This window comes from Squalius cephalus, assembly GCF_949319135.1.
Source record: "Squalius cephalus genome assembly, chromosome: 19".
Classification (NCBI taxonomy): Eukaryota; Metazoa; Chordata; class Actinopteri; order Cypriniformes; family Leuciscidae; genus Squalius; species Squalius cephalus.
The window spans coordinates 36,763,749-36,780,110 of NC_137140.1; the positions used below are offsets into that span (position 1 = coordinate 36,763,749).

The 16,362-nt window shown below is 44.3% G+C and overlaps 1 protein-coding gene across 1 annotated transcript in view; it reads left to right on the forward strand.

Moving 5' to 3' along the window:
• The first annotated feature begins 202 nt into the window (after nt 1–202).
• LOC307146603 (inactive carboxypeptidase-like protein X2) overlaps nt 203–16,362 on the forward strand; it is an 18,049-nt gene continuing 1,889 nt past the window's right edge. The window contains exons 1-12 of the mRNA XM_079850773.1: nt 203–690; nt 4,064–4,156; nt 6,183–6,292; nt 7,273–7,412; nt 9,621–9,705; nt 9,833–9,983; nt 12,350–12,438; nt 12,567–12,690; nt 12,774–12,970; nt 15,135–15,314; nt 15,740–16,034; nt 16,112–16,251. Of these exons, the coding sequence (XP_079706899.1) occupies nt 510–690; nt 4,064–4,156; nt 6,183–6,292; nt 7,273–7,412; nt 9,621–9,705; nt 9,833–9,983; nt 12,350–12,438; nt 12,567–12,690; nt 12,774–12,970; nt 15,135–15,314; nt 15,740–16,034; nt 16,112–16,251 (1,785 nt within the window). The 5' untranslated portion in view covers nt 203–509. The remainder of the gene's footprint in view (nt 691–4,063; nt 4,157–6,182; nt 6,293–7,272; nt 7,413–9,620; nt 9,706–9,832; nt 9,984–12,349; nt 12,439–12,566; nt 12,691–12,773; nt 12,971–15,134; nt 15,315–15,739; nt 16,035–16,111; nt 16,252–16,362) is intronic.

Below are 16,362 nucleotides of genomic sequence, written 5' to 3' on the forward strand. Positions count from 1 at the left end.
AGTAAGTGTGTCTGTGTGTGTGTGTGTGTGTGAGAGAGAGAGAAAGAGTGTGTGTGTGTGTGTGTGTGTGTGTGTGTGTGTGTGTGTGTGTGAGTGTGTTTGCATCCATCAGTATGAGTTCATCTCAGTTCTCTCTCTTGTGTGGTTATGGGATGGTAATGAGGTCAGGGAAGCTCCGCCCAGTGGGAGGAGTCACAGTGACACATCAATCAGCTCTGGATCAGAAAATCCGACTCTTTCCCTGCAGATCCTGCTTTTCCTGCATTATGCTCCTGTTTTTACAGGACATCAACAAAAAACGCCTGGAACCAGAGCCAAGACATCACAGTCCCCCTCTCTCTCTCTCTCTCTCTCTCTCTCTCTCTCTCTCTCTCTCTCTTTCTCTCTCTATCTCTCTCTCTCTCTCTCTTTCTCTCTCTCTCTCTTTCTTTCTCTGTCTCTGTCTCACACACACAGCAGAAGTTTTCCCTGAAACGAGGACGGAGTGAGGTAAAGGGTGATCGGATCAGATGATGTGGTTTCGGACTCTCCTGCTGCTGGGATTCCTGCTGGGCGTGTGTTATGGATATTCCTCTGAGGATGAGGATTATTACATGCAGGAGCTTCTGAGTCGGGAACATTACCAGCGGATCCCGGAGAACGGAGAGACTCCCGGTCGGGGAATCGGGAAGGAGAGCAGATCCACATCAGGTAAAGCCTGAACATGTGCAAACCTGTGCGCTTGTGTTTCAGGATCCGTCACACACCGATTCAACCGTCTAACATTATTGGTCTCCAGTGATCAGTTTTACTGGAGCTTTAACTGTGTAAAACATTCATAGATCTTGGAAAGTGTGATGCTTGTTTCTGACAGCAGATGCTGATTGATCTTTCATTAGGAACACTAAGAAAGAAAGAAAAGAAAGAAGGAAAGAAAGAAAGAAAGACTCACTGTGTCGATTATTAAGAAAGAAAGAAAGAAAGAAAGAAAGACTCTTGGTGCCGATTATTAAGAAAGAAAGAAAGAAAGACTCTCCGTGCCGATTATTAAGAAAGAAAGAAAGACTCTCTGTGCCGATTATTAAGAAAGAAAGAAAGAAAGAAAGAAAGAAAGAAAGAAAGACTCTCCATGTCGATTATAAGAAAGAAAGAAAGAAAGAAAGACTCTCTGTGTCGATTATTAAGAAAGAAAGACTCTCCATGTCGATTATAAGAAAGAAAGAAAGAAAGAAAGAAAGAAAGACTCTCTGTGTCGATTATTAAGAAAAAAAGAAAGAAAGAAAGACTCTCTGTGCCGATTATTAAGAAAGAAAGAAAGAAAGAAAGAAAGAAAGAAAGACTCTCTGTGTCGATTATTAAGAAAGAAAGAAAGACTCTCTGTGCCGATTATAAGAAAGAAAGAAAGAAAGAAAGACTCTCTGTGTCGATTATTAAGAAAGAAAGAAAGAAAGAAAGAAAGAAAGACTCTGTGTCGATTATTAAGAAAGAAAGAAAGAAAGAAAGGCTCTCTGTGTCGATTATTAAGAAAGAAAGAAAGAAAGAAAGGCTCTCTGTGTCGATTATTAAGAAAGAAAGACTCTCCATGTCGATTATAAGAAAGAAAGAAAGAAAGAAAGAAAGAAAGACTCTCTGTGTCGATTATTAAGAAAAAAAGAAAGAAAGAAAGACTCTCTGTGCCGATTATTAAGAAAGAAAGAAAGACAGACTCTCCATGTCTATTTTTAAGAAAGAAAGAAAGAAAGAAAGACTCTCTGTGTCGATTATTAAGAAAAAAAGAAAGAAAGAAAGACTCTCTGTGTCGATTATTAAGAAAGAAAGAAAGACTCAGTGTCGATTATTAAGAAAAAAGAAAGAAAGAAAGACTCTCTGTGCCGATTATAAAGAAAGAAAGAAAGAAAGAAAGAAAGAAAGAAAGAAAGAAAGAAAGAAAGAAAGAAAGAAAGAAAGAAAGAAAGAAAAAGAAAGAAAGAAAGAAAGAAAGACTCTTGGTGCCGATTATTAAGAAAGAAAGAAAGAAAGAAAGAAAGACTCTCCGTGCCGATTATTAAGAAAGAAAGAAAGAAAGACTCTCCATGTCGATTATTAAGAAAGAAAGAAAGAAAGAAAGAAAGAAAGAAAGAAAGAAAGAAAGAAAGAAAGACTCTTGGTGCCGATTATTAAGAAAGAAAGAAAGACTCTCTGTGCCGATTATTAAGAAAGAAATAAAGAAAGACTCTCCATGTCGATTATAAAGAAAGAAAGAAAGAAAGAAAGAAAGAAAGAAAGAAAGAAAGAAAGAAAGAAAGAAAGACTCTTGGTGCCGATTATTAAGAAAGAAAGAAAGAAAGAAAGAAAGAAAGAAAGAAAGACTCTCCGTGCCGATTATTAAGAAAGAAAGAAAGACTCTCTGTGCCGATTATTAAGAAAGAAATAAAGAAAGACTCTCCGTGTCGATTATTAAGAAAGAAAGACTCTCCGTGCCGATTATTAAGAAAGAAAGAAAGAAAGACTCTCTGTGTCGATTATTAAGAAAGAAAGAAAGAAAGAAAGAAAGACTCTCTGTGTCGATTATTAAGAAAGAAAGAAAGACTCAGTGCCGATTATTAAGAAAGAAAGAAAGAAAGAAAGACTCTCTGTGTCCATTATTAAGAAAGAAAGACTCAGTGCCGATTATTAAGAAAAAAAGAAAGAAAGAAAGACTCTCTGTGTCGATTATTAAGAAAGAAAGAAAGACTCTCTGTGTCGATTATTAAGAAAAAAGAAAGAAAGACGCTCTGTGTCGATTATTAAGAAAGAAAGAAAGAAAGACTCTCTGTGTCAATTATTAAGAAAGAAAGAAAGACTCAGTGCCGATTATTAAGAAAGAAAGAAAGAAAGACTCTCTGTGTCAATTATTAAGAAAGAAAGACTCAGTGTCGATTATTAAGAAAAAAAGAAAGAAAGACTCTCTGTGTCGATTATTAAGAAAGAAAGAAAGAAAGACTCTCTGTGTCAATTATTAAGAAAGAAAGAAAGACTCAGTGCCGATTATTAAGAAAGAAAAAAAGAAAGAAAGAAAGACTCTCTGTGCCGATTATTAAGAAAGAAAGAAAGAAAGAAAGAAAAAAAGACTCTCTGTGTCAATTATTAAGAAAGAAAGAAAGACTCAGTGCCGATTATTAAGAAAAAAAGAAAGAAAGAAAGACTCTCTGTGCCGATTATTAAGAAAGAAAGAAAGAAAGAAAGAAAGAAAGACTCTCTGTGTCAATTAAGAAAGAAAGAAAGACTCTCCATGTCGATTATAAGAAAGAAAGAAAGACTCTCTGTGTCGATTATTAAGAAAGAAAGAAAAAAGAAAGAAAGAAAGACTCTCTGTGTCGATTATTAAGAAAGAAAGAAAGACTCAGTGTCGATTATTAAGAAAAAAGAAAGAAAGAAAGACTCTCTGTGCCGATTATTAAGAAAGAAAGAAAGAAAGAAAGAAAGAAAGAAAGAAAGAAAGAAAGAAAGAAAGAAAGAAAGACTCTCTGTGCCGATTATTAAGAAAGAAAGAAAGACTCAGTGTCGATTATTAAGAAAAAAAGAAAGAAAGAAAGACTCTCTGTGCCGATTATTAAGAAAGAAAGAAAGACTCAGTGTCGATTATTAAGAAAAAAAGAAAGAAAGAAAGACTCTCTGTGCCGATTATTAAGAAAGAAAGAAAGAAAGAAAGAAAGAAAGAAAGAAAGAAAGAAAGAAAGAAAGAAAGAAAGACTCTCTGTGCCGATTATTAAGAAAGAAAGAAAGAAAGAAAGAAAGAAAGAAAGACTCTCTGTGCCGATTGTCAGTGTCAGTTATAAAGAGAGAGAGAGAGAGAGAGAGAGAGACACAGACTCTCGGTGTCGATTATAAAGAGAGAGAGAGAGACAGACTCTTGGTGTCGGTTATCCCGTGGCACATCTGAACACTGGCAGCGTTGGGAGAATCCGAGTGTTTCCATGTGGGATGTGTTTATCCTGACTCGACCTCACACACATGGAAGCCTTCAGCTGCTCTTCTGAAGTTTACAGCTGCCATCATTCAGCAGTTCCTCTGTTCCTCTGATGGCTGATGGTCCAGATCCTCTTCTGCTGCGTGTCGTTCACAGGGAAACCTGGACCCAGAAAGAGTGAGAAGAACAAGAAAGCGGTGAAAGCGGCCGATGGCGTCAGTGACGGTTCGTTCGCGAGCGAGCGAGTCGGTGAGTCGATTCACTCAGCAAACGAACATGACTTGTGTGAGACTCGGTTCACCTAATGAAGCTGTGCAATATAACACAGTCTCAATATATTATTATATCAATAATAGAAGATCTCAGTCTGAAAGAGACATCCTGTCCGAAGTTATTCAGGTTTTGGGGGGAATTTTAGTTGTTTCTCAGATGTTTTTACCACAGTAATAAACCCCAACCCATTGACCGCTTTATTTGGGGCTCTTCCGGAAAATGTTAAACTCACAGCTTTACAGAGGGATAATATTGCACTTTACACACTGTTGGCCTGACGACTTACAATAATTAACTGGAAGCTTCCATCTCCTCCTAGCCTCCGTCAGTGGGGTTTGCCCTCAGACTTTGAAAGATTCAGTTTGGAGTTTGAATGAAACCTGATCTTTTCTTAAAATCTTGGAGTCATTTTTAGATTATTTTAAGGAGACGAGCTCTGGATAAAACTATTTTTTCTTCTTCTTTTTCATCTGGTTCATTTAGTTGTTTATATGTACAGTCAAACCAAACTTTATTCAGACTCCTTCAACATTTCTCACACTATCACAGTTTATTCGCTATAGTTTAGAAAATGGTATTAAAATATGAGCAGAACTCAGTTGATATTTGACTGGTTTTGTCCGTCCTTCTGTTAGACTGTCTCACACATGAATTATGTTGAATATCTGTCAGCTGTTAAATTTAACTACACAATTAGATAATACCAGTTTAGCTCAACCAATCACCAAGCAATGCTTCATTTTGTTCAGTCTGTGTGTAAAAACAAGAAGTACTTTATTTTAGATATATTCTCAAGATATATTCTTAATATTGTATGCAGTAATTTTATCTTGAGTTTAGAATGATTATACAGAGGAACAAGACAGAAATACTGATTAATGAAAGGATTTTTAGGCGTGTGCAAGTCCTGTGCTGCTGTCATTGGTCAGTCAGTGTGATAGTCCCGCCCCAAATTCATGTCATTGGTCAGTCAGTGTGATAGTCCCGCCCCAAATTCATGTCATTGGTCAGTCAGTGTGATAGTCCCGCCCCACATTCATGTCATTGGTCAGTCAGTGTGATAGTTCCGCCCCAAATTCATGTCATTGGTCAGTCAGTGTGATAGTCCCGCCCCAAATTCATGTCATTGGTCAGTCAGTGTGATAGTCCCGCCCCACATTCATGTCATTGGTCAGTCAGTGTGATAGTCCCGCCCCAAATTCATGTCATTGGTCAGTCAGTGTGATAGTCCCGCCCCAAATTCATGTCATTGGTCAGTCAGTCTGATAGTCCTGCCCCAAATTCATGTCATTGGTCAGTCAGTGTGATAGTCCCGCCCCAAATTCATGTCATTGGTCAGCCAGTCTGATAGTCCCGCCCCACATTCATGTCATTGGTCAGTCAGTGTGATAGTCCCGCCCCACATTCATGTCATTGGTCAGTCAGTGTGATAGTCCCGCCCCAAATTCATGTCATTTGGTCAGCCAGTCTGATAGTCCCGCCCCACATTCATGTCATTGGTCAGTCAGTCTAATAGTCCCGCCCCAAATTCATGTCATTGGTCAGTCAGTGTGATAGTCCCGCCCCACATTCATGTCATTGGTCAGCCAGTCTGATAGTCCCGCCCCACATTCATGTCATTGGTCAGTCAGTCTAATAGTCCCGCCCCACATTCATGTCATTGGTCAGTCAGTTGACATTTTCTGACTACATTAGCAGATATTTGTTCTTGTTTTTAACCCGGCTGTGTTCCAGTCATGTTGACCCAGAGATGGTTTTATGCTACTTAATGTTGTCACATTGGACTCAAACTTAATGACTTTGCTCACACAGGTTATAACAACCTCTCAAAAAAATGTTTATAATTTTTGTGCTTTTTGGGTCTGGCCATTCATTTACACGACAGCAGTGTTTGGAGCTCGAGAACACAAACTTTGAAACAGGTTCTAAGGTGCAAGTTTTGAAAGATCATTATTGCGCGTTCAAATAAAGGTAGATCTCCGATTGTTCTCTTCTCTGACAGACTGTCCTCCGCTGGGTCTGGAGACGCTGAAGATCGATGACTTTCAGCTCCACGCGTCCAGCATGAGACACTACGGTCTGGGGCCGCACAGGGGCCGACTGAACATCCAGGTGTGTGTGTGTGTGTTTATGAAATGTTGCCAGTGTTTCTGTTCTTCGTCTGTTGTTACTCAGATCTCAGACTCGTTCAGCCCAATCTTTGACTCATCTGGATCCACTTTGCACAGAATTTGCTCTTTGTTTTCCGCTGCTCTTGATGAAAACAGAACGACAACCTTAAGCAGGAATGATCAGCTGGAAACTTCAGAGCGACAGCCGTGTGAAACTGACCCAGTTTCTGCTGAAATCCGCTGAGTCACAGAAAGCGTTACGCAGCTGCGCTTCAGTCCAAAACATCATTATGAAGGATCATTCTGACCCACACAACCTCGGAGGATCCTTAAAAACTTTACAAAGTGGCTTCATTCACACAAAAAGAATGGGTTAGTTTTCACTGTTGTGCTGATGATACTCAGCTCTATATTTCTTCACGCTCCAACGAAACTTGCCAATACAAGAAATTAACAGAATGCATAGCTGATATAAAAATTTGGATGACTAGCAATTTCCTACTACTAAATTCTGAAAAAACAGAGATTCTTATTATTGGACAAAAAACTAATGATCTAGAATACTGTCTAACACTCGATGGCTGCTCTGTCAAGTCTTCGTCGTCGGTTAGGAACCTGGGTGTGTGTGTGTGTGTGTGCTCTTTGATACCAATCTTTCATTTGAAAGTCACATGTCTAGTATCTGTAAAACCGCATTTTTCCATCTTAAAAATATATCTAAAATACGCCATATGCTCTCAGTGACAAATGTGGAACAGTTAGTTCATGCGTTCATGTCCTCAAGGCTAGATTATTGTAATGCTCTACTGGGTGGTTGCCCTGCACGCTTAATAAACAAACTACAGCTGGTCCAAAACGCAGCAGCTCGAGTTCTTACCAGAACCAGGAAGTATGACCATATTAGCCCAGTTCTGTCAACAGCTGTCTCACTGTGTGTGTGTGTGTGTGTGTGTGTGTGTGTGTGTGTGTGTGTGTGTGAAGGGTGGTCTGCTAGAGGATGACCTGTATGATGGAGGCTGGTGTGCTGGAAGGATTGACCCGCTGCAGTGGTTAGAGGTCGACGCTCGCAGACTCATGAAGTTCACCGGGGTCGTCACTCAGGGGCGGAGCTCACTCTGGTCGTGAGTACACAACACACACACACACACACGCTCTACACAACACACACACAACACAGTACACAACGCCACAACTGATCCAGTGTAAGAGTACACAACGCCACAACTGTTGCGTTGCCTTTGGCTTGCTCAGTTGGGGATATTTAATTTAATTTAATCAATCAATAATACTATTGATCAGCCTTACCAAACATGGACGTTTTTTTCCACTAGAAACAAACCTTGTTGTGCTATTTTGATTTAATACTGTGAAGCTGCTATGATACAATCTGTATTGTGAAAAGCGCTATACAAATATACTTGACTTGACTTGACTTAACTGATCCAGTGTAAAAGTACACAACGCCACAACTGATCCAGTGTAAGAGTACACAACGCCACAACTGATCCAGTGTACGAGTACACAATGCCACAACTGATCCAGTGTACGAGTACACAACGCCACAACTGATCCAGTGTATGAGTACACAACGCCACAACTGATCCAGTGTACGAGTACACAATGCCACAACTGATCCAGTGTACGAGTACACAATGCCACAACTGATCCAGTGTATGAGTACACAACGCCACAACTGATCCAGTGTACGAGTACACAATGCCACAACTGATCCAGTGTACGAGTACACAATGCCACAACTGATCCAGTGTACGAGTACACAACGCCACAACTGATCCAGTGTACGAGTACACAACGCCACAACTGATCCAGTGTATGAGTACACAACGCCACAACTGATCCAGTGTACGAGTGCACAATGCCACAACTGATCCAGTGTATGAGTACACAATGCCACAACTGATCCAGTGTACGAGTACACAATGCCACAACTGATCCAGTGTACGAGTACACAATGCCACAACTGATCCAGTGTATGAGTACACAATGCCACAACTGATCCAGTGTACGAGTACACAATGCCACAACTGATCCAGTGTACGAGTACACAACGCCACAACTGATCCAGTGTACGAGTACACAATGCCACAACTGATCCAGTGTAAGAGTACACAACGCCACAACTGATCCAGTGTAAGAGTACACAACGCCACAACTGATCCAGTGTAAGAGTACACAACGCCACAACTGATCCAGTGTAAGAGTACACAACGCCACAACTGATCCAGTGTACGAGTACACAACGCCACAACTGATCCAGTGTACGAGTACACAACGCCACAACTGATCCAGTGTAAGAGTACACAACGCCACAACTGATCCAGTGTAAGAGTACACAACGCCACAACTGATCCAGTGTACGAGTACACAACGCCACAACTGATCCAGTGTATGAGTACACAACGCCACAACTGATCCAGTGTACGAGTACACAACGCCACAACTGATCCAGTGTACGAGTACACAACGCCACAACTGATCCAGTGTACGAGTACACAATGCCACAACTGATCCAGTGTAAGAGTACACAACGCCACAACTGATCCAGTGTAAGAGTACACAACGCCACAACTGATCCAGTGTAAGAGTACACAACGCCACAACTGATCCAGTGTAAGAGTACACAACGCCACAACTGATCCAGTGTACGAGTACACAACGCCACAACTGATCCAGTGTACGAGTACACAACGCCACAACTGATCCAGTGTAAGAGTACACAACGCCACAACTGATCCAGTGTACGAGTACACAACGCCACAACTGATCCAGTGTATGAGTACACAACGCCACAACTGATCCAGTGTACGAGTACACAACGCCACAACTGATCCAGTGTACGAGTACACAACGCCACAACTGATCCAGTGTAAGAGTACACAACGCCACAACTGATCCAGTGTACGAGCACACAACGCAAACTCATGGGTTCGACTCTAAGGGATTGCATGAACTGATCCAGTGAAAGCCTTGAATGCAATGCCAAATCTGTCAAATGCATATGTATAAATGTGAGATTATAATGCAGTGATCTAGTTTTGTGATGTTGTGGTGTTGTTTGTGTCTCAGAGCACACACTAATATCATATAATATATATCTTACTGTACAGAAATGACATAGAAATAAGTTCTGATTCAACCTACGCTCCATGTGTCATTTGAGCAGTGAGAGATTCAATGAGAAACTGAACAGATTATTGTGTTTTGCTGATATATTGCTTGTTCTTCAGGCTTGACACTCTTCTAGCTGCACATGAGTCGTGTTCTTCTCTCCAGATGTGATGCAGTGTGGGTGTGTGTGTGTGTTGCAGGAGTGACTGGGTGAGCTCATATAAAGTTCTGCTCAGTAATGACTCTCACAGCTGGGTGACACTGAAGAACGACTCAAGAGATCTGGTGAGACACCGAACACACCCTTCACAACCATCAGCTGATATACACACACACACACATACACACACACACACACACACACACACACACACATCTGTAACTGTAACCCAGTGTTTCTACGCCTCAGTAGATTTTCACTGGGAATCGAGAGAAGGAGATTCCCGTCCTCAACACCTTCCCCAAACCTGTAGTCGCTCGTTACATTCGCATAAACCCTCGATCCTGGTTCCCCGGCGGCGGCATCTGTATGCGTGTGGAGATCCTGGGCTGCCCGATGCCAGGTGACACACACACTAAACACACACTAAACACAAACACACACACACACACACACAAACACACACACACTAAACACACACTGTTATGGATTATAATATCCAGTTCCATCTATTGAAGATCAGAGTCATGCCAGTATGGAGATGGGTTTTTTGAGGATCATTTGTGGATGTGTCGATGAGGCCTTCACAAGGGAGAGTCTAGTCGACACAATCTCTGCTGACACTTCAGGGATGTGTTGTGGTCGTGTCTAGGCGCAGGTCCTCCATCTGATCTGGATACGGCCTGGATCCGGCTGACTACATCATGTGTTGTGGTCGTGTCTAGACGCAGGTCCTCCATCTGATCTGGATATGGCCCGCATCCGGCTGACTACATCATGCGTTGTGGTCGTGTCTAGGCGCAGGTCCACCATCTGATCTGGATACGGCCCGGATCCGGCTGACTACATCATGCGTTGTGGTCGTGTCTAGGCGCAGGTCCTCCATCTGATCTGGATACGGCCCGGATCCGGCTGACTACATCATGCGTTGTGGTCGTGTCTAGGCGCAGGTCCTCCATCTGATCTGGATACGGCCCAGATCCGGCTGACTACATCATGCGTTGTGGTCGTGTCTAGACGCAGGTCCTACATCTGATCTGGATACGGCCCGGATCCAGCTGACTACATCATGCGTTGGGGTCGTGTCTAGGCGCAGGTCCTCCATCTGATCTGGATACGGCCCGGATCCGGCTGACTACATCATGTGTTGTGGTCGTGTCTAGGCGCAGGTCCTCCATCTGATCTGGATACGGCCCGGATCCGGCTGACTACATCATGCGTTGTGGTCGTGTCTAGGCACAGGTCCTCCATCTGATCTGGATACGGCCTGGATCCGGCTGACTACATCATGTGTTGTGGTCGTGTCTAGGCACAGGTCCTCCATCTGATCTGGATACGGCCTGGATCCGGCTGACTACATCATGTGTTGTGGTCGTGTCTAGGCGCAGGTCCTCCATCTGATCTGGATACGGCCTGGATCCGGCTGACTACATCATGTGTTGTGGTCGTGTCTAGGCGCAGGTCCACCATCTGATCTGGATAAGGCCCGGATCCGGCTGACTACATCATGCGTTGTGGTCGTGTCTAGGCGCAGGTCCTCCATCTGATCTGGATACGGCCCGGATCCGGCTGACTACATCATGCGTTGTGGTCGTGTCTAGACGCAGGTCCTACATCTGATCTGGATACGGCCCGGATCCGGCTGACTACATCATGCGTTGGGGTCGTGTCTAGACGCAGGTCCTACATCTGATCTGGATACGGCCCGGATCCGGCTGACTACATCATGCGTTGGGGTCGTGTCTAGGCGCAAGTCCTCCATCTGATCTGGATACGGCCCGGATCCGGCTGACTGCATCATGCGTTGGGGTCGTGTCTAGGCGCAGGTCCTCCATCTGATCTGGATACGGCCCGGATCCGGCTGACAGCATCATGCGTTGTGGTCGTGTCTAGGCGCAGGTCCTCCATCTGATCTGGATACGGCCCGGATCCGGCTGACTGCATCATGCGTTGTGGTCGTGTCTAGGCGCAGGGCCTCCATCTGATCTGGATACGGCCCGGATCCGGCTGACTACATCATGCGTTGTGGTCGTGTCTAGGCGCAGGTCCTCCATCTGATCTGGATACGGCCCGGATCCGGGTGACTACATCATGAGTTGGGGTCGTGTCTAGGCGCAGGTCCTCCATCTGATCTGGATGCGGCCCGGATCCGGCTGACTACATCATGCGTTGTGGTCGTGTCTAGGCGCAGGTCCTCCATCTGATCTGGATACGGCCCGGATCCGGCTGACTACATCATGCGTTGTGGTCGTGTCTAGGCGCAGGTCCTCCATCTGATCTGGATACGGCCCGGATCCGGGTGACTACATCATGCGTTGTGGTCGTGTCTAGGCGCAGGTCCTCCATCTGATCTGGATATGGCCCGGATCCGGCTGACTACATCATGCGTTGTGGTCGTGTCTAGTCGCAGGTCCTCCATCTGATCTCGATACGGCCCGGATCCGGCTGACTACATCATGCGTTGTGGTCGTGTCTAGGCGCAGGTCCACCATCTGATCTCGATACGGCCTGGATCCGGTTAACCTACAGTAAACCTCGGAATACACAGAAAGCCTAACATTAGCGTAGATGCCATTGTTCTTATGATGTAACAAGTACATCGGGGGTTATAGGAAGTCTTCTCGGTTCTGGCTGACCTAATTTATGCAGCCTAATAATAACTAAACACACACACTCACACACTCAGCTCGAAAAAAAGTTAGTGAATCCCTGATCCAGACAAGATCACAGCTTTAATTCTTTTTCATGTATTTTTAATGCTTCTCTCAGATCCAAACAATTATTACCGGAGAAGAAATGAAGTGACGACGACAGACAACCTGGACTTCAGACACCACAGTTATAAAGAGATGAGACAGGTGTGAAGAAGAGCAGGTCACATGCTTCTGTCATGTAATAAAACATGTGTTTCTGCATCAACACAAGAGTGTGTGTGTGTTCAGCTAATGAAGGTGGTGAATGCGCAGTGTTGTGTGTGTGTGTTCAGCTGATGAAGGTGGTGAACGAGAAGTGTCCGAACATCACGCGCATCTACAACATCGGCCGGAGCTTCAGTGGACAGAAGCTGTACGCCATCGAGATCTCGGACCGGCCTGGCGAGCACGAGCTGGGTGAGGCGCTGGACACACAGGTGACACAGGTGTGTGTGTGTGTGTTACGGGGGATCACAGCGTGTGTGTGTGTGTGTTCGCAGGTGAGCCTGAGTTCCGCTACACGGCCGGTTCCCACGGTAACGAGGTTCTGGGCCGCGAGCTGCTGCTGCTGCTCATGCAGTTCATGTGTCAGGAGTATCTGAGCGGAAACACACGCATACGCCACCTAGTGGAGGAGACACGCATTCACCTCCTGCCCTCCATCAACCCCGACGGCTACGAGAAGGCCTTTGCAGCGGTAATCACACACCGTTACATGCTTGCACTCTTCTGCTTTCATTTACAAGCAACTGATGCTAGAATATTAATATACACTTGCATTCTGAAGTCTCTTCTGCTCAACAAGAACAAACAGTAAAACAGTAATATTGTAAAATATTAGTTAAAATAAATAAAATAAAACAATAAAATTGCAAAAATAATTACAGAGACGATCATTCATGAAACATGAGATCATGTGATGACAATGTAGCAAATGACTGTCTATGTGAAATATTCAAATGTAAATCAGCTGTTTTCTATGTGAATACAGTGGGGAGAACAAGTATTTGATACACTGCCAATTTTGCAGGTTTTCCTACTTACAAAGCATGTAGAGGTCTGTCATTTTTATCATAGGTACACTTCAACTGTGAGAGACGGAATCTAAAACAAAAATCCAGAAAATCACATTGTATGATTTTTAAATAATTAATTTGCATTTTATTGCTTGACATAAGTATTTGATCACCTACCAACCAGTAAGAATTCCGGCTCTCACAGACCTGTTAGTTTTTCTTTAAGAAGCCCTCCTGTTCTCCACTCATTACCTGTATTAACTTCACCTGTTTAAACTCGTTACCTGTATAAAAGACACCTGTCCACACACTCAATCAAACAGACTCCAGCCTCTCCACAATGGCCAAGACCAGAGAGCTGTGTAAGGACATCAGGGATAAAATTGTAGACCTGCACAAGGCTGGGATGGGCTACAGGACAATAGACAAGCAGCTTGGTGAGAAGACAACAACTGTTGGCGCAATTATTAGAAAATGGAAGTTCAAGATGACGGTCAATCTCCCTCGGTCTGGGGTACCATGCAAGATCTCACCTCGTGGGGCATCAATGATCATGAGGAAGGTGAGGGATCAGCCCAGAACTACACGGCAGGACCTGGTCAATGACCTGAAGAGAGCTGGGACCACAGTCTTAAAGAAAACCATTAGTAACACACTACGCCGTCATGGATTAAAATCCTGCAGTGCACACAAGGTCCCCCTGCTCAAGCCAGCGCATGTCCAGGCCCGTCTGAAGTTTGCCAATGACCATCTGGATGATCCAGAGGAGGAATGGGAGAAGGTCATGTGGTCTGATGAGACAGAAATAGAGCTTTTTGGTCTAAACTCCACTCGCTGTGTTTGGAGGAAGAAGAAGGATGAGTACAACCCCAAGAACACCATCCCAACCATGAAGCATGGAGGTGGAAACATCATTCTTTGGGGATGCTCTTCTGCAAAGGGGACAGGACGACTGCACCGTATTGAGGGGAGGATGGATGGGGCCATGTATCGCCAGATCTTGGCCAACAACCTTCTTCCCTCAGTAAGAGCATTGAAGATGGGTCGTGGCTGGGTCTTCCAGCATGACAACGGCCCGAAACACACAGCCAGGGCAACTAAGGAGTGGCTCCGTAAGAAGCATCTCAAGGTCCTGGAGTGGCCTAGCCAGTCTCCAGACCTGAACCCAATAGAGAATCCTTGGAGGAGCTGAAGGTCCATATTGCCCAGCAACAGCCCCGAAACCTGAAGGATCTGGAGAAGGTCTGTGTGGAGGAGTGGGCCAGAATCCCTGCAGTGTGTGCAAACCTGGTCAAGAACTACAGGAAACGCATGATCTCTGTAATTGCAAACAAAGGTTTCTGCACCAAATATTAAGTTCTGGTATTCTGATGTATCAAATACTTATGTCATGCAATAAAATGCAAATTAATTACTTAAGAATCATACAATGTGATTTTCTGGATTTTTGTTTTAGATTCCGTCACTCACAGTTGAAGAGTACCTATGATAAAAATTTCTTCTACATGCTTTGTAAGTGGGAAAACCTGCAAAATCGGCAGTGGACTCCCCACTGTATACAGTAAAGTGTAATTTATTCCTGTGATCAAAGCTGAATTTTCAGCATCATTACTCCAGTCTTCAGTGTCACATGATCCTTCAGAAATCATTATAATATGATGATTTGATGCTCGAGAAACATTTATGATTATTATCAGTGTTGAAAACGGTTCATATTTCTGTGGAAACTGTGATACATTTTATTTTTCAGGATTCTTTGATGAATAGAAAGTTTCAGTTTCTGTGTAATGTGTAATCAGTGAAATGCTGGTCTCTCTCTCTGTGTGTGTGTGTGTGTGTGTTCAGGGCTCTGAGCTCAGCGGATGGACTCTGGGCCGCTGGAGTCAAGATGGCCTCGACATCCATCATAACTTCCCTGATCTCAACGCTGTCCTCTGGGAGGCGGAGAACCGGAACTGGGTCCCGCGCAAATTCCACAACCATCACATACCCATCCCGGACTGGTACCGCTCCGAGAACGCCAGCGTACGTTAGCATGTGTGTGTGATCAACGTTCGTCTGGAGTCACGACACACTTCATGAGATCAGCTACAGATGATTGATAGTTTTATCAGATATTTCAGTTGAAAAGTCATTGGTTATTGGTTTGAAATCTAGATTTGTCCGTCACATCTTTTTCCATAGTAAAATGTCTTTTGTTAATAATATGAACAGTCGATTACTGCAGCTACTTGCCAAAGAAATATACTATATTGCCAAAAGTATTGGGACACCCCTCTAAATCATTGAATTCAAGTGTTCCAATCACTTCCATGGCCACAGTTGTATAAATCAAGCACTTAGGCATGAAGACGCTTCTACACACATCTGTGAAAGAATGGGTCGCTCTCAGGAGCTCAGTGAACTCAAGTGTGTCTCTTGCTCTAAAACACTCTGACCTCTGACCCCAGGTGGCAGTGGAGACGCGCGCTCTGGTGTCGTGGATGGAGAAGATCCCGTTCGTGTTGGGGGGGAACCTGCAGGGCGGCGAGCTGGTGGTGTCGTTCCCGTTCGACCGCACGCGCTCCGAGAAGCTCCGGCACCCGACGCCCACGGCGGACGATCACGTGTTCCGCTGGCTAGCGTTCTCCTACGCCTCCACACACCGGCTCATGACCCTCGCCAGCCGCAGGGTCTGCCACACACACGACTTCGCCAAGGAGGACGGCACCGTCAACGGCGCCTCGTGGCACACGGCCGCAGGAAGTGAGGTCATCGGCAGCACACCTGATCTCTGATGGGGAGGGTCGTCGGTCTCGCTAACGGTTGTTGTTCGTTAACAGGTATGAATGACTTCAGTTACCTGCACACCAACTGCTTCGAGCTCTCCATGTACGTGGGCTGCGATAAATACCCTCATGAGAGCGAACTACCGGAGGAGTGGGAGAATAACCGTGAGTCTCTGCTCGTCTTCATGGAACAGGTGATCTCACACACACACACACACACACACACACAGACATGCCTTTGAGTTACTGTGTCCTAACCAGATGCGATAAGATTCCAGCAACAAGAAGTTTGTCTGTCCACACCA